The sequence below is a fragment of the Haliaeetus albicilla genome, chromosome 27 (genome assembly GCF_947461875.1).
Source record: "Haliaeetus albicilla chromosome 27, bHalAlb1.1, whole genome shotgun sequence".
NCBI lineage: Eukaryota > Metazoa > Chordata > Aves > Accipitriformes > Accipitridae > Haliaeetus > Haliaeetus albicilla.
The window spans coordinates 19,385,725-19,408,055 of record NC_091509.1 but is presented as its reverse complement, the minus strand read 5'-3'; the positions used below and the strand labels follow the sequence as shown (position 1 = coordinate 19,408,055).

General features: G+C 51.9%; 1 protein-coding gene across 6 annotated transcripts in view; it reads left to right on the top strand.

The window, feature by feature from the left end:
* Nucleotides 1-13,404, top strand: part of JADE2 (jade family PHD finger 2) — an 85,403-nt gene extending 71,999 nt beyond the window's left edge. For 4 of the 6 annotated variants that reach the window (XM_069772454.1, XM_069772456.1, XM_069772453.1 and 1 more), the window contains 3 exons: nucleotides 1,416-1,533; nucleotides 6,129-6,257; nucleotides 8,790-13,404. In XM_069772454.1, coding sequence (XP_069628555.1) covers nucleotides 1,416-1,533; nucleotides 6,129-6,257; nucleotides 8,790-9,676 — 1,134 coding nt within the window. In that variant the 3' untranslated portion in view covers nucleotides 9,677-13,404. The remainder of the gene's footprint in view (nucleotides 1-1,415; nucleotides 1,534-6,128; nucleotides 6,258-8,789) is intronic. The other 2 variants (XM_069772458.1, XM_069772457.1) reach the window with 1 other exon arrangement.
* The last annotated feature ends 8,927 nt before the right edge of the window (nucleotides 13,405-22,331 follow it).

Below are 22,331 nucleotides of genomic sequence, written 5' to 3'. Positions count from 1 at the left end.
AAGCTCTGACATTCAGCAGATCGGTAGCTTCATACCTGCAGCTCCCTTCCAGCTGTGCCCCTTCCCTGCACTGGCCGTGGGAAGAGGGTCTCTCCCTCCCTGCAAAAGGAGCAATTTGTGGATGAGAACTGGCGTATTGACCCCGGAGCATCAAGGTACTTCTTAGCATTTGGCATTTTTTTTGTGCAGGTTTCTATGTCAGGTGTGAACAGGGCACGTGTGTGATGCATCTGCTGGACCGAGGGCTCAGGGCGATGCTCAGCTGCTCGGGGCTCTGTGCGTCTGCTGGGCCTTTGCATAAATATTTTATAATGCTCTTTCTACAGCATCTTCCCTTCTGAGACTTTCCAAATCGTATAGAGACATTAACTTCTTCATTAGGTCTATGAACAATTAACAGGAGATTAAAACAGCCTGTGTGTCCACACCATTGCTGTACCTGGGTAAGATTACAAAATAATTTACCTGTTTCTCCTGGCTCTATTCCCATTTTGGGTCTTGGTCACTTTGTGCGCTGATGTGTATCAACAGCAGAGTTAAAGGATGTGCTGCAACAAGTACTGAAAGTTAATCCTGACTAATCGGAGCAGCTTAGCAGCACGCTCGGCCCCATCTGACTCCCTGCGTGCTCTGTTATTCAGGCTAAATTTGTGCCCTCAAAAGCACTGATGCTGAAGGGCAAACCCTGCCTGTGAATTCAGGCCTTTGATGGGAGAAGTTAAAGATTAACTTATGTATTATGTTCAGAAGAAGACAGGAGAGAGAGAGACTCCCCTACATGCAGCATCCTACATGGACCCTTTGGACCCAGGGCTGCCCCAGTGCGCCGGGCAGGACGGTCCCAGTTCGCTGCTGCCCAAAGCACTGGGAGCAGTGGTGGCCGAGCTGTCCCTCGTGCCGGGGCAGAGGCTGGTGGAGCTGGGGTCTCCACGGTGGCTGCTCTGGTTTGGGGTGGGTGCCCCAGGCACGTTGGCAGGTACCTGCAGGGCTTTGCAGGGAGATTTGGTGCTACAGGAGAGACGTGCCGTTGGGGTAAGAAAATCTCTGGAGATACTGTGCTTCCTTACGGCTTTTGTATGCCCAGTGCATGTGCTGGAGAAGACGGCCAGCGTTCCTTGCCCCCCACGGGGTCCTGGCTGTCGGAGCCAGAACAGAGACATTTAGGTTTTAAATCATTCACTGCATAGTTTTTCCCATATATATTACACAGTTTGGATCAAGAGCCCTCACCTCTAGTCCTGGCACATCCAAAGAGCTCCTGGTAGGAGTTTTGGTGCAGCATGGATGATGATGAAATGAAGAAGACCAAATCCCAGGGAGTGGGGATTTCCCTGGGTGACAGAAGCAGTGACACAGCTTGAGGGGACCCACTTTGACCCTGCCTAAAACGGACGCTGTTTCTTGTGTTTCTGTAGGTTAGAAATCTCTGTTACATGGTGACGAGACGGGAGAAAATGAAACACACCATCTGTAAACTGCAGGAGCAGATCTTCCATCTCCAGATGAAGCTTATTGAGAAAGATCTTTACCCAGGTCAGTACCGCTTACCAGAGTTTGTTCTTGCAGACGCTGTCCCTGCCGTCCTCCGAAGCCAAAGACTGGTGCCCAAGCCTCAGCCCCCCACCCCAAGGAGACGAGCTGCCCCCTCCCCTGCAGTGTTATTTAAGCACAGTTCATATGTTGACTCTGCCCATCTCCAGTTTTGTTCAGAAACACACAATAAAGCCATACCCTGGGTGACCAGAGCTCCTTGTTTTCACAGATCCCTCTCGATCCTGCTCTCCCTGGGAATCGGTCAGAAAGACCAAGCATTTGGTTAGGTGGTGATGCTAAGGCAGTGTTTTGGCGACTTTTCGTGGAGACGGAGCTGTTTGGGAGGAGAATGCAAATCCTGGGCACAGGGCTGCTGGTGTTGGGGCTGATCCACGGCAGCTGGCTCCCTGGCATGGGTCAGCAGCCCTCGCTTTGGACTCTTTGCAGATGCCTTTGGCTCTGTCAAGAATCAAAGGTTAAGCTGCTGGCGGGATGTCTGTTGCTCCTAGAGACCGGCTCCTTTAGCTCTGGTCAGCTGCAGTTCTCTGCTCCGCATACCTATTAGTGGAGAACATCACGCTACTGCATGCAAAGCCTCTGACAACTTTTAGTAAGGAACTGAAATGAAGTTGGTTTCCTTCTGTCCCCCCTTTTTTTTTTTTTTTTTCCTTTTGCACAAGCGGTGCCGGAGCCCACAGCTCCTGCTCCCTCCTCCTTTCCCTTCGGTGGCAGGGCAGACCAAACCCCATGGCTGCAGAACAGTTTTTCCAGCAGCAGCATCTGGCACTTTGGCAGACTCTTCCGACGGTTGTTGTGTTTGTGGCTTTGGAGTTGTGTTTGAAGCCATCACATGGTTGGGGTTTCTTCAGGAACCGTCTGGGCTTTCCTTGACAAAAGTTTCCTTTGACTGAAGGTTTGGAGGCTGAGAAATGCGTACGTTGAGGTGTTTGTGACTCGGACCCTGTGCAAATTCCTCTCGGTGGCCAAAGCCAGGGGTAGCCGGGACCCCAGGGTGTGCTCCGGGGAGATGTGGGTCCTGTAAATCTTGGTCCCCGTGACACAGATCAGTGACACCGTGTGTTGCTCCGTATGTCCTCGCTGAACCAGCGATACGGGTCACCAGGCTGGGCACACACAAAATGGTGTTCCCGGCTGTTCCCACCAACCGGAGACCCCACGTTGCACATCCCGAGAGCCATTCCCTAGCATCCGGGAAATTTGTGCCGGCTGGTGCTCCCAGCGGTGATGCTGCTGGCTGGGGCAGCGAGGCGGGAGGTCCAGCTGGGGAATAACGGGTGGATAAAAGACAAGAGCAACAAACTCAGACCATGAAGGCAGATGCCATGCGCTGTTGCTGCTGGGCTCTGCGGGTTTTGGGAGGATCGCAGGGGACCTCGTGATGCTCTTCAGTTCAGCTGGGTGCCCCCAGTTTAGCATTTGCAGCTCTCAGAAGGCGACAGGCTCAGGGTGGTTTGCCAGGAAAGCTTTTTGAGCTCACCTCCCTCTCAAACAGGGTGTTAGGTGTCTGGAAATGCCCTTGGGGACCTGAGTTCCCCAAAATGCCTTAGGGAGTCCGACCTCAGGTGCATGCCCGACCCTCTCTCTAATGCAGCAATGGGGTGGGAGTCGGCAGCTCCTCCCGGGGAGGGTGAGCTGGGACCCTCCCCGGTGGGGTGCAGATGCCGACCAGCGAGGGAGAGCTGTGTCGGGGCTCTGCCGCTTACATTTTGGGGCTGTCTGCGCTGCCGAGTGCCGGCGCTGTGCCGTTGCCCTTCCTGAAAATGTTTAATGCGTGTACTCAGGGAAAAGCACAACTGCCGTTACTGTGATGTTTGTTCTGCCTAAAGGTGAGTGATCAAGAGACAAACCCACGGCGAGAGGGTGACTCAGGTGGTGACTGGCGTGCAGGCGGTGGGATTGCTTCATACATCTTGATGCAAACGTTCTTCTCTCCTGCCCCAAATGGTTGGCGTTTGCCAATTCGTTTTCCACCCTGAACCGACCGAGCTGAGCTGCTCATCTCTCCTGAGATGGGCTTTTTGGTTTAGCCTGAGCAGGGGCTGCTGCCTCTGGGACCCGGCTCCCACGAGTCGCTGCCGCTGGGAAAAGGGCCCCAGGTACAGGAGTTTGGTCCCGGGATCTCCAGGTGATTTGGGCATCGGGGTCTTTCCCATGGCAGGGGGACATGAGGGACCCGACTGCCTTTCGGCATCAGTGTGTAGGTTCTCCTGAGCTCGGGAGGATTTCCCTTGCCGGGACATAGCATCAGGCCATAAGTTGCAATCCCAAACGTTAGCGGTGACGGTCGTAGTGCAGGCAAGAATGCAGGACACAACCCACGCTGAGCTCCAGGTCCTGCCCGACAGCAGGAGCAAGCGCTGGGGCCACCGGCAGCATGGAACAGACGGGCAGGGGGTGTAAATGAGATCAGAGAAGGGCTCAGCCTCCGGCTGCCCCTTCCCACGGCACCTACACGGCCGTGCCCGTGCCACCCATGCGTGGCATCACACAGCAGAGCCGCAGAAAGCGGTTTGGTGCTTATTTTCTGCTTCAGCTCCTAGCTGTCCCATCCCGGTCCCATCCCGAACACGCACCATGTAGACCCCGATCCTACCAAGCGCTCCCAACACCCACACATTTGCTAAACCTCCTTTATGCCAGTTGACGATACTTGGAGCTAAAGATGCTCGGCGCCCAGCGGGACCAAAGCTGTGGGTAACTCACGGCTGCGTTTGCCGTCATTGCGAAGCGCTGACTGGTTTGAAAGCGGGGGGGATGGTTCCTGTAGCATCCCCTCTGCACAGCTCCCGACCGGGCTGCTCTGCCTACCTGGGGTTTCTTGGAGAAAGGAAGAAGTCTTCCATTATTTTGCCTGGATGAGGCCAGTTTTTAACTGCTGTTACGGTAGTCATCGAGTGAAATCTGTTGGGGTTATTCCAAAGATGGTTTTGGCACAAAGGTTTTTTTGGAATGGCTCCCACATAAAACTCAAAATTGGAGGGGTTTATTTTTCCTGCTGACAAATGATCATTTAAGCAGGAGATTTTTAATAAAATTAGTGAGAACTGACCGTGTAAAATGAACCCACCTCTCTCCCCTGTATTTTTCTTGCATGGAGTGGAAAGTAAACACTGTCTGGCTTTGACACATGGCTACTATTTTGACAGGTTCCTCTTCAAAAAGTACTGCTCGGGTTTCTCTTTAGCCCCATTGTGCTGTCTAAACAAAGTTAGACTTTTATTTTGTAAGCGGAGTGAAAAATGTGTCTGCCTTTCTGCAGTTATTTGGCAGGAACGTAGCAAATACCAATTTTGCCTTTGCTTTTCTTTCTTTCAGTGAGTCCTTTGGTCAGGAGGGGTTCCTGGCTTGGCAACCCCAGGACTGTAAATCCTCTGTTAATCCAGACTCAGGCAGGTGCAATGCGAATTCCCTCCCTTGCTCGCCCAGTACATTTCCACTGCCGCAGCGAGGGGAGAGCAGAGGTTATTCCCTCTGACCCATCCAGTCCACGGCCTCTCTGCTGAGGCTGTTTGCAGGTCTGCTGCTGGCCGACACAATAAACCAATTTCGTTTCTTAAAATTATTGCTCCGACAGCCGCACAGCTTGTGCAGGTTCAACCTATGGGCCAGACTGAAAAAAACGCATGTCGTGCCTCCATTTCCATCAGCCACCCACATTTTGGTTTAAGGGCAATATCCTTTCCCCTCTGAAAGTTAATAGAAGTTTTAGCATGGACTTCTGTGGGAGAACGACCTAAAGGAGTAAGTAAAAACTGGTGAAGTATTTTGCTTGGCAATACAAGTCATACTTTTATAGGGTATTTGTCTGTTTACCTAAGAGGAATAAATCCAGTAGAAGTTCAAAGTCATTTAGGAAAGACTGATTTTTAGCTGAAAGTCTGCATAGCTAAGAGTTGTATCCCTGGCTTTCCATAGGCAATGCTGGTCATCTTCCCTACTCCATTTACTTATGCTCAATACACTGCTTAATTTTTATAGCTTTGGGGTTTTTTCACCCCTGCACAGTATGAGTGTGAGCAGTGACTATTGCCGAAAGGTCAAATCAAATCAAGGTCTGCTTAAAAAACTCTGCCGGTACCCCTGCTGTCAAACTGGCTTTGCAGCTGAATCCCTCCAGGAGATGCTCTTGTCAGTGATGGGTGACACACCGCCGGGTTTAGAGGTCCCCTTGTCTCCTGGAGGGTGTTGGAGCAGGGTTCGGGGTTAATCCCTTCTGCTGCTCCCGCAGGTCCTCACCCAAAAGCCCTGGTCCCGGAGGACACGTCGGTGGCTGCAGAATCTCCAGCAAGTCCCCTGCCTTCAGTGGGACTGCTCCTGCGGCCACCTTAAGTTCCTATCCAAGGCCCAAGCCTCTTTTTTATATAAACTACGGGATTCAGATCTTCTTAACGTATAGAGACCTTAGCCTACAGTTGGCCAAAATCTGGCAGCTGTTCTCCCTTTGGCTTGAGAGTTGTTTGCAGGTCTGGTCCAGGTCTCCACTACAGGGGTGTCCCCCAGGGGAACTTGCTCACCGCAGCATCCCTGATGCCTCGTCTCACACGGAATTTTCCTTTTTTTCTAAAAAATGCCAGAACAAACTGGGAAGAAGACAAAGGGTAAGAAAAGTGACCCGAGAAGGAAAGGAAGAGATGGTAGAAAAAATAGTCCCGAGAAGAAAGAGAAAAGGAAATCAGTCAACGAAACTGTATTGGGACAACTGGGTAAGTCTGATTTTATGGGCGCAGAGTTGACCCGTGCCGCTGGAGGCTCCCTGTTTTGGGGAGCAGGGTTAAGAGTCCCGGCCCCTGATCCCTCCTGCACGTACACGGTGGAGTTACGCCCGAGGCCGTGGGAACCTCTTCATCTCTCCCTTGTGAGCATCAGCCTGAATTACCGAGGTCCTATGGGAGAGACAGCGTCGGAGACGAGGTCCCTGGTGGGGCAGAGGGCATAAAATCCTCCCCCCGCAGCCACAGGGCTTGCGCCCAGATTGAGAGACTGTGTTACAAAACCTGTGATGTGCTGCTGAAGCGTCATTTTGCTTTCTGGTGATAAAATCAGACTTACCCACCCCACAGTAGGGCTAATCCCCCGTATCTTCCGTGCTGTGTAGCGATGGTGAATACAGCACATGGGCTGTGCATTTTCATGGCATATACTGGCCAGGACTGTGCGGTCGCGCTGGTTGTGCCGGCGGTCCGGGAGCATCCAGGAGACAGGCACAAAGCACGGCTGATCGCTTGAATTTGCTCGAGGGGGGCGAGGAGATGCAGGCTGGCTCTGCGGATGCTTCATCCAGCTCTTCCCCATCAGCTACAACCTACCGCTGCTCAGCAGCAGTCGAGGCTGGGGGGGGGGTGGTGGGTAAAAAAACAGAAAAAGGTCTTTTTTTGACAAGATCCTTGACAACCGCATGGGGTTTTTACACAGAATTGGGTTTTTGTTCGATTTCCTCTGGCGCCGTCACCTCTGCCAGCATGCAGGGCAGGAGGTGATGAGTTCACACGTGCTCAGCTGTCCCACGGGTGCACAGGGGATGCACCGGTCCCGTGGGGCTCCCGGACACTCTGGGGGTGCTATAAAAGCCTCCTGGGGGTACAGAGAGTTTCTATGGGGGGTCTGGGCCACCCTGCCTTGCTCTGCTTTGCCCATTGCTCGCCCCGACGCTGCTGCTTTCTGTTCATCTCAAAGCTGTTGGGTTTTAGGCAGGAGCCCCTTTGGAAACAGGGCTTTTGCGCTCATTCTGTTTCTGCCAAAGAAACCTTGGGTTTCCTGGGGCAAATTCTGCCAAATGATGGAGGGCTGGGGCGTCTCTGAGAAAAGCTGCACTGCTGCGAGCCTGGGAAGCCAGGCAGCCAACCCAGAGCTTCACCAGGGTCTTGTAAGCTCCTGGATTTTGTTACGGGCTTGAAGCATCACTTGGGGCTGCAGTCATCAGAGAAGGGCCGGGGAAAGGCGAGCTTGGCAGGGCCCTTGCCGGCAAGACCTTGGGCTGTTTGGCGCCTGGGTACCATGCGATGCCCTGAGCTCCTCCCTGCTCCTGCTTCCCCCGCCCTGCATTGGGCTGGGGGGCCATCTTCTCCAAAAGGACCGTGGTGACCTGCCAGGAGTTGCAGGACCGCCACCTTGACAGTGTCACCTTGGGGGGGGGGGGGGGGGGATCCAACCTGACCGACCTCCCCAGTGCCACCCTTGAGCAGCCCTGGCATCACGCAGGGTGTTTTGTTTGTGTGTCCCCCCCCTACCCTGCGATGGTCGCTCATCCACGCAGCGTGGAGGTGCGGGGTCACGTCCCGTATCGCTGCTCGCAGGGGAGGGTGATGCAAAGCTGCCATCGAGACCAGCAAACGTTGTGGACGTGAGTCACCCTGCCCGTGCCGCTGCTCTTTCCCTCTTCTGTTGCTAGGCTGACTGCTTTAAAAGGAAAGCTCTTACCTGAAATCAAAAATCAAGCCTAATCTTTCCTCCATCCATAAAACCAGCTCTGATGTTCAACCTGTGGGTTTCTGTTGCGGGGATTAAAACTGCATGTGCTTGTGCAGACAGGTATGCGCCTTTCCAGTTGCTAATTAGACCCAGCCCAGCCCATGATGCTCGCTCTTGCTCTCAAGAGATAATCATTAGGAAGTTTTTCAGCTTTTTCCATTCCAGCCTGTCACCTCTGCTCCTCTTCTTCAGTTTTCACACCTCTGGAGTGTTCGGAGATGTTCTCAGCCCTGCCTCCCGCCCTCCCTGCCTTGGCACACAGATTTAGCACCGGTCCCATCACCCCACTGACCGCCCGGCTCCGGTGGTGGCCGGGGTTTGGGCAGCACGTGGTGGCCCGGTGGCAACTGCTCCCTGGGGAAGCTGTCACCCCTCGCCTGGGCACAAGTCCCACTCTGGTAGCAGTCACCAACTTTTTCAGCTTACACCTGGATTGCTTGTCTGCCGCCTTTGCACGGGAATGTATTTTCCACTCGTGCTGGAGTGGGTTGGGGCTCGGCATCTTGCTCAGTTTAGATTTGGGGAGGTTCTCAGGGTGTTGGGTGTGGGGGACCACTCGGGTTGTTGTGCTGTGGCCTCAGGGAACCCCAAACCCAGCGTCAGTGCTGGAGTAAACCCTCTCCTGTGTCCTGATGCGGTGCGTTACGGTCGACCTTTTGAGCGTGTCTCCGGTGCCGGGGAGTTTCAGTGAGGTTGGTGGCGGTGTCAAAGGGCAGCGTGGCCATCCCTGGCTTCTGAGACAATCTTCCGCTTTTGTTTTTTCCCAGGCTTGTCAACCTCCTTCCCCATCGACGGGACTTTCTTCAACAGCTGGTTGGCGCAGTCGGTCCAGATCACCGCCGAGAACATGGCGATGAGCGAGTGGTCCCTCAACAACGCCCACCACGAGGACAGCACCCCCGGCCTCTCCGAGGAGCTCCTCCAGGACGAGGAGACCTTGCTGAGCTTCATGATGGACCATTCCCTCAGGTCCCCGTTCAAGCAGAGCGAGGCCACAAAGAAAGTGAAAAGCAGAACGAGAACGAACACTAAGAAAAAGCTGCCCAGGAGCAGCCCCCCCGCCGTGGGTGGGAGCCACCCGGAGAGCTCGGAGCCCTGGACTAACAACGCCAGCGACTTGTCGGATGATGCCGCCAAGCCCTTTGCTCCGGATTCCAGACCGAGCAAGTCGGAGAAGGGGACGGCGAAGCTTCCCACCGACCGCAAAGGGACGGGCGAGGCGAAAAAGGCGGCCAAGAAAGGCTCTCTCCCGAAAACCGGCGAACCTCAACCCCCGGCCGGGGCGAGGGGCTGCGTCGGCAAGGAGGAGGAGGAGGAGGAGGAGAGGGAGGAAGAGGAGGAGGAGGAGACGCCGCGCTGCGCTCAGCCGGAGCCCAGCCCCGCGGCCAAAGTGCCTGACTCCATAGGTAGCCCCAAAACCGTCGTGCGGTTCAAATTACCAAAGGAGAGCCGAGGGACTCGGAGGTCGCAGCCCCCCAAACCCGACGGCGCCGGCGGAGCTCCCTTGCGTCGTTTTGACGCCGAGACGGACGGCTACTTCTCCGACGCAGAGATGAGCGACTCGGACGGGGAGTCCCGCGGCGGCAGGGCGCAGCGGGGCCAGCTGGATGCGGCCGGCGAGGACATCGTCAGGATGAGCATCCTGGCATCCTAATTCCTCCCGACCAACCGCGCCGGCTCGACGAGGCCTCAACCCAGTTACAACTGCCATGTCCAATTTCTGCCTGGTATCATAGCGAGGGGGGATTTTTAATATGTGTATATAGTTGGAAATTCGGCACTGTTGTCTTTCTCTTCTCTCTACGCCTGAGATACAGCTTCAGCTTCACCGACATCGATGACCGTGACAGTAGTGGTCCCTCCCCGGCTCCCCCCCGCTTCCCGGGAACACGAGCTGCCGGCGCCCGGCGGGACCGATGCCGAGGGTGCCGAGAGGGCGGAGGGTGCCGGTACCCGTGCTTTCTGCAGGGATGACAGTTTTAATTCATGGGCATTATTTAACGAGGGGCAGATTTCTGCCCGGGACGGTTGCCCCCGGAGCAGGGAGCGAGCGGAGGGTACGGTAGCGGCCAGCTGCGGGAGGGGAGATACCCGCCTGTGTGCGCGTATACGAGGAAGCAAAATAAGCGATACTAAAATAAATAATGACTAAAGCACAAAAGGCTTGTTGGAGGAAAGCGCTTGGGGTGGAAGAGAACAACGTTACGTTTCTATTTTTAGAAAATAAAACCCCAAACCTCGGTCGTTATTTTTCCCCTCACCTTTCCATCTGGTCGGGATCCGTCCAGGGGCCAGGATGCAGAATTTCTCCCCGTCCCTGCCCTGTGGGTCGACCCTGTTGAGGTCGTTAGAAAAACTGAAGTGATTTACTCAGGTGAATTGGTCAGCTGTTAGCGAGCTGGAAAATGGAAATGCGGGGCAGGGCGGAGGAGAAAAGCATCCTTTAAAAACACCGTGGGGAGTCGGGGTTGGTTTAACCTGGGAGGTTGAGCGAAGTTTTTCTGCCCGTGCTTCTCTCCGATGGCTGCCATGGTCCCACCGTGCCGGGGCGGCACGTTTGAAATCCCCTTTGCACAACGAAACGCTTGGCCCCGAGGCCAAACGTACCGTCGCCAAGGGGAAATGGAAACGCTTGCCTTCACCATTTTGTTTCCCTACTAAACGCTACAGTGGAAATGGTGAATTTATTCCTCCCCATCCTTTTTTTTTTTATTCCTTAAATCCTGGTTACAAGCTGTTGACTTGTTGCGGGAGGGTGATTCACAGAAGCTGACATTATAAATATTACAATAATTTAATGCATAAAATGTCCCCAGTAAGCCTTAAATGTTGTTTAAAAGCCCATGTTACCTACAAGTCAGGCGAATTTCCATGTTTGCACTTAATTGCACCATTACTTCGGTTTTGGCTTCAAAGGTCACAGTTAAGTCGTGCTACGTGTTTTATTGGAGTGACCCCAGTGTGAGCTCAGGGAACAAAAAAAAAAAGGAATTCACTGAAACTTTTGTTGTTGTTGTTTTTTAAAAATAAAAAATGTTTAAAAAAAAAAACTAAAAAAAAAAAAAACCAAACCTGGGACACTTCTGCAACCGGTTAAACCCATCACTAAACAAAAACACCTTGCAATTGTCAAACCAATCAGTCAAATAATTTTGTGGATGCCAAAGAATATTTTGACAGTCAAGCAGCACAGCCAGAAACCGGAAACTTGTCATTTTGAAAAAATTGGAAGTTATTTAGCAACAAAGGACTAAAGACACACTCATAACACACTGCTGCGGCGTTAGGTTCCAAGCTTGCTCCGAGGGATGCTGCTGCTCCGAGACCGCATCCTGCCGTTTTGATTTCCGATGCTTTTTGCTCATTTCACTGTGAGCTTTCTTTTGAAACTCTGAGACTCCTTCAACTGATGTTTTAGAGTAGATCATCTTTATCAGCCTTCCAAAGTCCTTATTAGTGATAAAACTGCAGCAAAGATAAGCGATGACAGCCTAGCTCATCCCAGGCATGGCGAGCGGCGGGGGCTTCGGGTCGGATGCTGAGCGCCTGCACCCAGCCCTGGCTAAGCCCAACCCTAACCCGGCTGAGACTGACCATGCCTGGGGAGGAATCTTCCTCCGATGGGAAAAATGTTACACGTGTTATTAGCAGGAAAAAAAAAAAAAAAAGGCGAAAACACAAAACCAGAAAATCAACAAAACGGGAACCACCTTTGTTATAAATTAGCATAATCCATTGAGGTTGGAAATGAAAATCTGCTCATTAATTAAGGCTCAGTATGTTCAGATAATGTTAAATACAGTAAATAGGACTTAGTTTATCTTATCAGGCTTGCTAGCTTTAGCTACAGTATCCTAGTATAAGAGTCATAACAATAATCAATATGCTGCCTTTTAATGAATCTTGCTTCCGTGTGCTTCACTCAATTATGGTTAAAAAAAAAAGCAATCCACAAATCTCACTGTACACAGCTCCATTCATCAGCTTCTGCACTACTTGTCTTCTCAGTACAGGAAAGCAAAAAGGGGGGAGACTTTAAAGAACAACCAACCCGGCGCCGCCAGCACCAGGCAATAAAACAGTTTGAAACACTCCCAAAATGTCAGGCATCTTATTTTGCCATCGGGAGACGGCGTTTAGGTGGGGAAAGCTGGAGGGGGCTGGTGGGGCATGTCAAACACGGGGAGAAGAATGGGGCAGGGGGGGATAGAGAGGAGAAAGGGGGCTCGCGGGAGCTGGGGGGGGCTGAGCGAGGGCTGGACCGCAGCAGGATGGCTGCGGCCGTCCCGGCGCATCCCCTGCCCGCAGCATCCTCGCCGCTGCCTCCGAGCAGGGGAGAAAATGCACAAGGCAAATATTTTTGATGTTACTGTAAATGTATTTTGAAATGAATAGAAAGAAAATAAAATAAAAGGGTTTATTTTAGTAGAGAAATGTTGTCTTTTAAGATGTATAAACTGCAGGAATCGACATTTGCACTGTAAGAGCACCCGTTTCCTTGGAGAAGCAGCAGCGGTTGCAGTTGAGATGAGGATGCAAATAGCATCGTGCCCTGATCATGGAGCACAGCCCCAACATCAACCCCAGCCCCCATGGCTGCGGGAGTTTCCTGAGGACAGCTCCGATTCCCCACACCCATTTTTAAATTTTTTTCTTTTTTTTTTCCCTTTTTTTTTTTTTTTTTTTTTGCTTGCACCTATAGTATGAGATTGGGATGCCTGCTGTCCCACGGAGCTCACCCCAAGGCGGGATGCAGGAGGGAGCTGGGAGGCGATAGCAGGATGCTGGAGCAGCCGCCAGTGGGAAGATGCTGCCGCAGGGCGTGAGGTTTGGTTGTTCTTTAAGGAAATCCCCCCACAGTTTGCGCCATTCCACACACAAAACAGACCCACTTCACATCAGTTAACAGGAAACGATATGAATGTCGCAGGAGGAGAAACCCTTCTGTTTTCTTTGTTTCAAAGAACGTGATGTGCCATTTGTTAATATAAAAGAGAAATATTGAAAATATATTGAAAAGAGCAATTTTAAATTATTTTTGGCTTATGTTGCAATATTTATTTTCTTGTATTAGAAATTCCTTTGTAGAGAAAAAATGTATTTTTCATTAATGCAAAAACCTATTTCTCCTTTTTGTACATTTTCCATGTTAGTTAATCCTTAAAGCAATATAATGTTATCAAACTCGTTCTGTGTGAGACTGTATTATGCATGCTATTTGTGTTGCCTTGGAATAGCTCTGTCTGCCATTATTTTCATCCTGTTTAGATACAGTGTATGCTTTAATACACATTGGGACCATGGCCCATTGCTTATGAAAAAACCCTTTGCATTCCTCAGTGTGTTGGCAAATGCAGTCAATAAAGCAGTGTTTTCTGTGTACCTCTGTGTCGGTGTAGTGAGCAAGGTCACACAGAGCAAATTTACCCAGGGACCAGAGGGCCCGTCGGAGCATCCCAAGGGATGCAGCTCTGCACGTGGGCATGCGGAGCTGGTCCGGCCCTGCTGATGCAGCCACTGTCTGCCTGTGAACAGCAAATTTCTGAATTTCCATTGCATTTCCATTTACGTTTCTGTTGCCAGACAGCAGCGATCCCACGAGGAGCGCAGCTGGAGACATTTGTCACAGCTGGAGGGGAGACCCCAAGCAAGAGGGTGCTCACAAAAGTCCCCCGTGCCTGAAAGTTTTTGTCATTCAAGATAACCACCCTTCTCCTGGAGATTTTAATCTTATTTTGCAGATCTGGAGCAAAACACGCAGGGGAAGCCCCGCTGCGAGACGGCAGGTTCGGAGGAGCAGCCTCTTGCGCCAAGAGCTGGCGTAACAGGCGGGGAAACACGCTGTTGTATTTGCTATTCATGGGAGTGAAAGCAAGCTGTGAAATCCAAAATACTACAGCAATGTGTTGCTGTTCGTTAAGACGCTGCTCGTTATCCTGCTGATGGGGGTTGCGGGCAGGCGGGCGCTGGGGCTTGTCCCCCCGTCGCACCTCCACCTGCCGAGCATGGGGCAAGAGGCAGGGCTCATCCAGACAGCTTGAAAAACCATCGCTGCTGAAGGAAAATGAGATATTTACTGGACATACTTTGTTCGATTTATTACCGAAGTGATTGATGAGGGAAATCATGGTGCACAGTGGAGACGACGCTAAAACCATCAGTCTGAGAGGGGTCTTCTAGGGGGTGCAGGGAAGAAGAAAAGAAAACCCGCCTTTAAACTACCACTGCCTTATATTTTGCTATTAAATGAAAAGGTAAAGGATCAGTTTATTGCAAACTAAGGATTTTATTACCGAGCTGTGTTATTGCTCACAGCTCTGGAGGCATCCCAGTGATGAACTCCAACTCCTGGCCGGTCCATGCGGCCCCACAGTGCAGGCACGATGCCTCCAGCATCATGCATGAACCCATCTGTCCAAAGCCGGTTCAAGAATCATCTTCTACAATAAGTTTTTTGCCTGTTCTAGGCAGGGAGATATTAAAGAATTCGATTTCATAAAGCAGGGAGCGAGGGCAGCCTGCCGTGCTCCTGGTTTAAGAAAACCCCTTTGATTTGATTCCCTGATGCCCCTGGCCCTGGGATACTCCCAAAATGTCTGAGGGAAGATGACACACAGCTCAGCCAGGCCTCGAGGGTCTGATGCTGGGAAACATGGGGCAACAGCCATACCAACCGGTAAGGATTTTGTCTCCAAAATATCTGAGTGTCATGGAAGAGAGAGCTAGCCAAATTCCTGGGAAGATGCATCCCTGCCTCTGGCACCTGTGTTAGACCAGAGATGGCTGAGATGGTCTGGCCAAATGTATCGTGGGAATGGGCATGGGAAATGGAACCCAAATGCCTGGAAGGAAAGGAAGAAAGAAGAAAATTTGGGGCAGCTAAAAGGACTATGTCACCTCTATCCATCCCCTCCTTTCCCAGAGAACCCATTTCACAGGAGAGACAATAACCGAGATGACAAAGAAACCAACTCACCAAGAATAGCTCAGCTCCTTGATTCTGGCATCCTTCTGTTTAGGCAAACACCTTCTAAACCACCAGCTGGCTCCCACAGGAGCGAGGTGCAGTGGGGAGCTCCACCAGGACAGGACCCAAACCCTGGGTACCCAAACCCGGGCAGCATCCCCACTGCCCATCACCAGGTGAGAGCCACCAGCACCGGTCCCCGAGCCACCAGCCACGAGGGTCACTGCTGTTCGTTCAGGCATCCAACAAAGCAGGGACACAGGGGGTCCACCAGCAGCACCACATCATCCTTCTCCTACAGCCCAGCCTGAGAAATAATTCCCCAATGAATTTAGAAAAAGCCATTCTTATTAAAAAAATATATATTTATGGCCACTTACAGCATAGGGGGTTTCCCTCTGTTGCTTGCTTGGGGTTTGCCTATAGTACCTTTGTCACAGATGGTGCTGAATGCCTCGATCTGGAGTGAGCAGGTGAAGAATCATTTCAGTTTAATTGCAAAATAAATGTTAGGCTATCCCCTGTATGTTTTACATAAGGATTGCAAGTGCCACCATAAATACTAACAGGGCAAATATGCCCCTGTGTCAGTAAATCATGGGCAACGGATGTGAAAATGAATTAGGTTCCTTTCAACTTATCCTGAAAGAATTGCAGTAAGATCTTGTTTTATCGTGTTTGATTAAGTGCTAGTGGTATAACATAATTTCCCCTAACCATTAAAATGCTGGTGCTGTACTTCTGCGTAAACACCTCTAATGTGATGAGAGTGTATTTAATATTTACTCTTCCAAAGTTAATACATTTAGGGGAGACATTTTGTGTGCTAAAAATAGTTCCTTGGTCTTGGATTTCCATGTAGGGCTGTGAAATGATGTGTCTGCTCTGATTGCAACAGATGAATAAGAAAAAAAAAAACAACCCTCTAAAAAAATAAACAAACCTATGACTAACCCACAAAACAAGGGAAAAATCCTGCTCTAGCCAGCACTGACCCTGGCGGAACCAGCCGGGTTTCACAAGCGCTGCCTCTGCCTTGACGTCTTGCCCGTCCCAAGCTCCACTTGACAAAACTCATGCCCTGTTCATTTAATGCACAAGCTAAAAATAGGCTGGTGCGTGCGATGTGGAGGGTTTAACCAGGCACCTTGCTCGTAGAGGATTAGCACGGGGAAGTAGGAGTGATGAGATGGGGCTGGTTTTGCTTGCGGGCAGTTCTTTCTGCTGCTCTGATGGCCCCGTATGCAGGAGATCATCGACGGAGTCGTGGGGGGAAGTGCTCAGCCCCCAGCCAAGCGGTTTTGGGGGCACAGGGTGAGCCCATGGCTTTGCCCGTATCCATCCCTCATCCCTGAGAGGGTGCTGATCCTGGACCTTGTCCTGCACAGGGGTATAAAACATGTAAATAACAACCAATTCATAGGAGAATTAGAAGGAGGTGGGAGGAATATAGCTCCTTCCAAAGTCAGGAGTCAGGTGCTGGGGGTGTTGTTCGTGCTGTGGCTGCACTGAGAAATGAGCCCTGGGGGTGTCCGTGAGCTCTGCTGGTGTGTGCAGTGGTGGATGGAGTTTCCCAAAGTGGTGGGATGCTGTTTCCCAGCCAAACCCACTCTGCTGAGTATCTGACACAGTGGTTTTGCTCGGATGTAGCTGCTGTACATTCAGATGTAATAAAGATTAAACTAATTGACTGCCTGTGCTTGTATTTTAAGTGGTGCTTTATAATGCTGACACTGAACACTAGGAGAAAATGCAGAGGTTAAAATACTGCTGTTACAGCTTGGTCATTAGCAGCCCTGCAAAGAGCTTGAAATGGTCTGATCAATGAAATGGAGTTTTTCCTGGGAGGCAGGCAGGTCAAAGAGCAAAATAACACATCTGCGGCCATAACTCCTGGGAAAATGATTCTCAGGAGGAAGATGCTGTGTTTGTTTAGGACGCTGCTGCCATCAGAGCGGGACACTGGCCATCCTCATGGGTCTGGACCTGCCACGTGCTCTGCCTCCGTCCAAGCATCCCCCTGCGCAGGCTGGAGTGCTATGAGCAGCTCCAGGCACCCTGCAAGTGAGAGAATGCCCTGCGGAAAACAAGGGACCGAAACCGCTTCCAAGAACGCTCAGCTAAAAATAGGTGTTTGTTGTATGGGATACCACAAATAACACTCACGCTGCACAGAGGGACCGGCAGGCGGGGGATAAATTCCTGCCCTTAATAAGCAAACAGGATCAATAAAGCATTTCTAAAAGAGGGAAATCAGCAATTTTAGCAGCTCCAGCCTTAAAATGACTAAGTTTAGGGGATAAAGCATAGCAGCAAGGATGCCGGTCCGTGTGCCGTGCATTCCCAAACACAGCTTGAGCCAGGTGCCACCCTGGGGGACATGGGAGTCCCTGACACCCAGTGAGACCAGCACACAGACCTGGGGTGAGCCAGTCTCTCTGAAGGGCTGCTTCTGGAGTCCCGTGAGGAATGACCTGGTTCCAATCAGCTTTTTAAATCCACCACACAGAGAGCACCCTCCGGAGCAGCGCAGAGCCAAGCAGCATCGCTGCATGGCCAGAGGCAGGTCAGGGACACGCAGCCCCGGTGCCCTGAGCATCACCTCCTCGGCACTAGCTCTTCTCTAGCAGCAAAAGGCACCCATGCCTGATTTTTTTAGGATTTCTGAGGCGCGGGGGGGGGGGGTGTCAAGGCACAGTCAGCCACAGGCCAGCAGTGCCGCCGTTTATCGGCATGGCAAGAGCCAGATGTGGGGCAGGCCATGAGGACTTCGGTCACTTCTCCGACCTGAAGCCTGCAAGTATCTCCCCAGTCCTCTGCATGTGCTAGACAACAGCTATAAAACTGGCTCATATAAATACACCAGGAGGAAGAATCTCTACAAATAGCCGAGCTCCAGGAGCACGGGCATGGGATGGCACCGGCACAGCTGGAGCCGAAAGTGGCCGTGCCTCCCCCGGACCAACAGCAACCGCAGCCACCTCTCAAATTCCCACCAGCCCACCTGCCAGGCGTGTGTGGTATCTTCCATCCTGAGCTTTAGAAAATAGTCGGTGATGATGAAGTAACTGCCCCACTTGACACCAAGGGAGATGTCACTGCCGCCTCCGGCCCACAGCTGTCTTCTACGGCTGGAAAACATGACCTGAACTATGAAACTCGGCAAATCTGCTTCTCCCAGCCCTACAAGGGGGAGCAGCTCTGGTGGGAAATACCCTGTGAAGGTATTTCCATCCAGCTCCCTTCCATCCAGCAAAGGTGAAGCTGGATGGAAGGGAGCGGGGACACATCTGATTTGGGAGCAATCGGTCACCAGCAAGTGTTACACCAGTAATTAAACAGAATTATCACTTGAAGACACCCTCAAGGTGGGAAAAGACTTAACTGCAGTGCTGACAGCTTCTTCTCAGCACCAGTGCGTGGTTGCAGGTAAACGGAAAATCTCTTCGGAGCATGAAGTGTTCCTGCGGTGCCTAGCAAGAGCCGAGCGGGAGGTGGCTGCTCGGGCCATCACCTTCTCCAAGGAAGAGGAGGGAGATGCTTCAGGGAGGTGCTGGGGAAAAGCCCCGGGCACCAGCAACCGCGCTGGGTCAGGAGCAGCAGAGCTGCCTGGGTGCTCGGCACGGCACCGACAGCCCGGCGCAGCATCCCGCATCCCGTGGAAAGCCCAGCTACGGTGCAAACCTGACCCACTGCATGGTCCCTCAATGGGGATTGCAAATGTCTGACAAGTAACTTTGCTGTAAAGTCATTTATTCAGCCTGTCCCTTGCAAACCTCCTCTGCTGAACAGCTTGCTGAACGCTGCTGGGAGCAAGGCAAGGAGCAGAGATCAGCTCTAAACCTCAGAGGGATGATCTCCTCTCTAAGCGTGGTTGGGCTGAGCTCTACACACTTTCCAGCATTTTAAAAGGCAGTTAAATTAGCTTAACTATCTCAGGCCATTCAAAGCTTCCCAAGCTGAGCAGGGATGCAAACCCCACAGTTACTGTACATTGTTGTTCTTGTTCTCACAGATTTTGTTGTCTTTTACCTAATATTTAGATGTTGAGTGATTCCTTATTTAACCACACCATCTTATCTGTGCAATACAAATCTGCAGCTGTGACATTTCAGGGTTATTGCCTTTGCAGCATCTGTAATAACAGAAGGATGAAAAATGTCAACATGCGTATGGGACAAGGCAAATATGCACTGAGTATTCCGGCTTGTTCTACATGGAGAGAAAAGATAATGGATTGTTTCCCAAGTGACGAGTATAGCAGCTGCAAGGGGAAAAAAGGGTTGGCTCTGGGTGTTTTTATTGCTCTAGCTCTCCCTGCCCACCTCCCCTCTGGGTCTCGGCAGCGCCTCAGCAGGAAAGCCGGAAAAGAGCCCATTAAATGCAGGGCACAATACGCCAAACCACCAGGAAACCCAGCAAAGTCTGTATCAAAAATGTCCCTTTTGCAGCTCTGCTTGCAAGGTTGCATTTGGGTTTGGTGGTAAGTAACAGGAGAGTAAAGGTAAACTGCTCAGCTTTCATGGTGGTTTTCACTGAATGTCTTCAAAGAGACAGCAAGTTTTGGCTCAAGTGTCTTAAAAGCAAAATTAAATGTAATTTTGAAGACTGTAAACTTCACCAAGAGGATTGTTTTGGACTGGAAGAGGGTGTGCAGCAGCAGGGAAGCTCAGGGGTAGGACGGGTGCATTTGCAGCTCCTGGCAGAAACGCCTAATGCCCTGATAGTCAGCAAAACTAAAACAGAGTCTGGACAAGATGCTGAAAAATGTTTATTCCTTCACTTTGGGGGAAATAGCCTGGATAAATCAATAGAGTATTTTTTCCCCCTTTCTTTTCTCTGGTTTTTGTTCAGCACCGATGATGCCAGTTTCTGCCAGCGGTTCTGCTTTCCTTTCTGGGTGCAGAAGGAAGAGGCCAGCGCACCCAACGGGAGAACACGTCCCCTTCGGGCTAGACAGTTCATCACCAACAAACAACCCCATCTGCACCGTAAGCCCGGCTCCTCTGGGACTGTGCACAAGCGAAGATGGCAGGACACAGCGCTGGTGCCTGTTGTATGAATTGCAGTGGGGACCCTGTTTTTTTCCAAACTCCTGGCACCTGGGGACTGCTAATCTGCAGGGAGTACTTTGGGCCTGGCTGCTTTTATGGACTGCATAGAGTAAGAGCAGATTTATTTCTCGAATGAAATATTAACCTCAGTGTAACTCACTGCTTTCTGACAGGGGGACGCAGGATGCCATTTACTGGCTTACGAGACTGCTCACTGGCTTTTTTTAATACTTTCATAAAATCTTTGGCATAGTTAAGGATTCCCATCTCCTTACGATTAAGAAGTGGACAACACCACCTGCTTAAGCAAACAGAATTACCTTACATTAATGAATGTGTGGCTGAGCAAGCCCAAGGGCAGCACTGCCTGCTAGCCAGAAGGAAACATGTTTGGACCTTCGCAAAAATCCCATTTCGGCTGATTTCCCAGTCTGCATGTAGCGTTTGCTGGCTGCTGAAGAAGAGAGGGGATGCTGGGGACTGGCAGCAGTGAACTCGTCATGCATTTATGAACTCATTTTGCATTTTTGGTTTCTGTATGTATCAATGAAAGGGATTTGTTGGAAATGAGGGAACTGGGGTGCAGGGAAAGGTTTGCTAACTGGGGCTTGCGTGGAGCTGAAGGGCTGTACCGCTGGGGTAAATAAGCAAGGAATTAGCCCGTTTTTGAATGGCAGGAAAGAACGAGGAGTCAGTTCCCAGCAGTGACTGAAATGTCTCCCAGACTCAGCCGTCGACTAAACCCAGCTCGAATGAGCTTTCGCAGCTCTCTGAAGGAAAGCAGCAGCAGTGGAGGTCTCGCTGACAAAACATCTCCATCCCCTTCACTTCTTTGGTTTTTCCCTTTCCCGGGAAGGTGTGTGGGGCCGGGACTGTCCCCCCTCCATGGCACATGGCACTCGGGTGCAGGGCTGTCTCCCCCGAGGACGCTCCCTCGAGCTGGTACAAGTGGAAACCTTACTGCGGGCAGCAGTTTCATCTACATTTTGCTCTGAGATTTTGAGTCATCCCAGCCTGAAAGTCAGAACGAAAGTCACAGCGGGGTGGAGGGGGGGGTGTGAAACACCGAAACCCGGGGGAGGCTTGCACCCTCACCCGGGAGCAGAAGGCAGCGGGGAGGCTGCAGAGGGCTGAGACCGGCTCATCGCCTGGCACCTCTGACAGTCAGTGCCCTCTGCTCCCCAGCCTGGCCTCCCAAAGTGCTGCAGCCCCTTTTAGGATGCTCTCGGACCTGATCCGGGCAAGAGGACTCACGGGCTCGGTTCCTCTGCAGAGGAATTTGTTTTTCATCCTGTGACACCGTCAAATGTAGACCTAAAGGAAAAGCCCGAACTGAAACGCTGCTGTGGCCGACCCAGACCCAGCTCTGCTCCTCTAATGACTGGCCCAAATTCCCCAGCCTCCACCCTGGCTTTGCCCCACACGAGTACCCCGCGCAGCTGAGCCCTGCCGCAGCTCGGTGCAGCTCAGCAACATGGGGGGATGCCTGGCCCGTGCTCCAGCATGTGCAATTTTGACCCCAAATTATCAAGGCAGGGAACACTACATGTCCTTCCTAACCAAGACGAGGAGCCTGCGGTGCTGCCCGTCCCGGTCAGGGCTCAGCCCCTGCCTTTCCCTTCACCAGTGCCATCATCTCCCTTCGGTACAGTTTTGGCACCTTCACCTGGAGAAGGGGAGGGAGGGGAAGGCCTCGGTCGGTGACACCGAGAGCATCATCTTCCCCCCGAAACGCATGAGTCATCTCCGCAACGCGCAGCCGGTGTCAGCCCGAGACACAGGATCCCAGCGCTCTGCCCACACGCTGCTGAAGAGAGCCAGCCAAAATCAGCGTGTTTGGCTTCCCGGCAGCACCCGGCCCCCTCCTTCCTTCCTTCCCCCGCCACCACTTTCAACAGCCACCAGCTCCGCTCAAAAAGATGCTGCTTTTCAGAAGACTTTTTTTTTTTTTTTTTTTTGGTGGTTGATCTGGGCCAGCTGGCTTCAGAAAGAAAAAACTGGGCTCATCTCCTCTCTCCCCAAGCTACACGCGGCTCTCCAAGCAGTTTGTGTTGGGTCTGATGCGGTGGAGAGGGGATTTGCTCCAAGAGAGCTTGTCCTTGCTGCTGCACACACGGTCTGTGCTGGCAGCACAGCCCCGCTGAGCATCTTCCCATCCCAGCAGTGGGGACAGGGAGGGGAATGGATGGGGATGGATGGGGATGGGGACAGGGACCCCCCCCAAAGCACACCAGGATGCTCAGCATCGCTGCAGCCTGAGGACCGTCCGCTTCCCCGTGCTCTATATG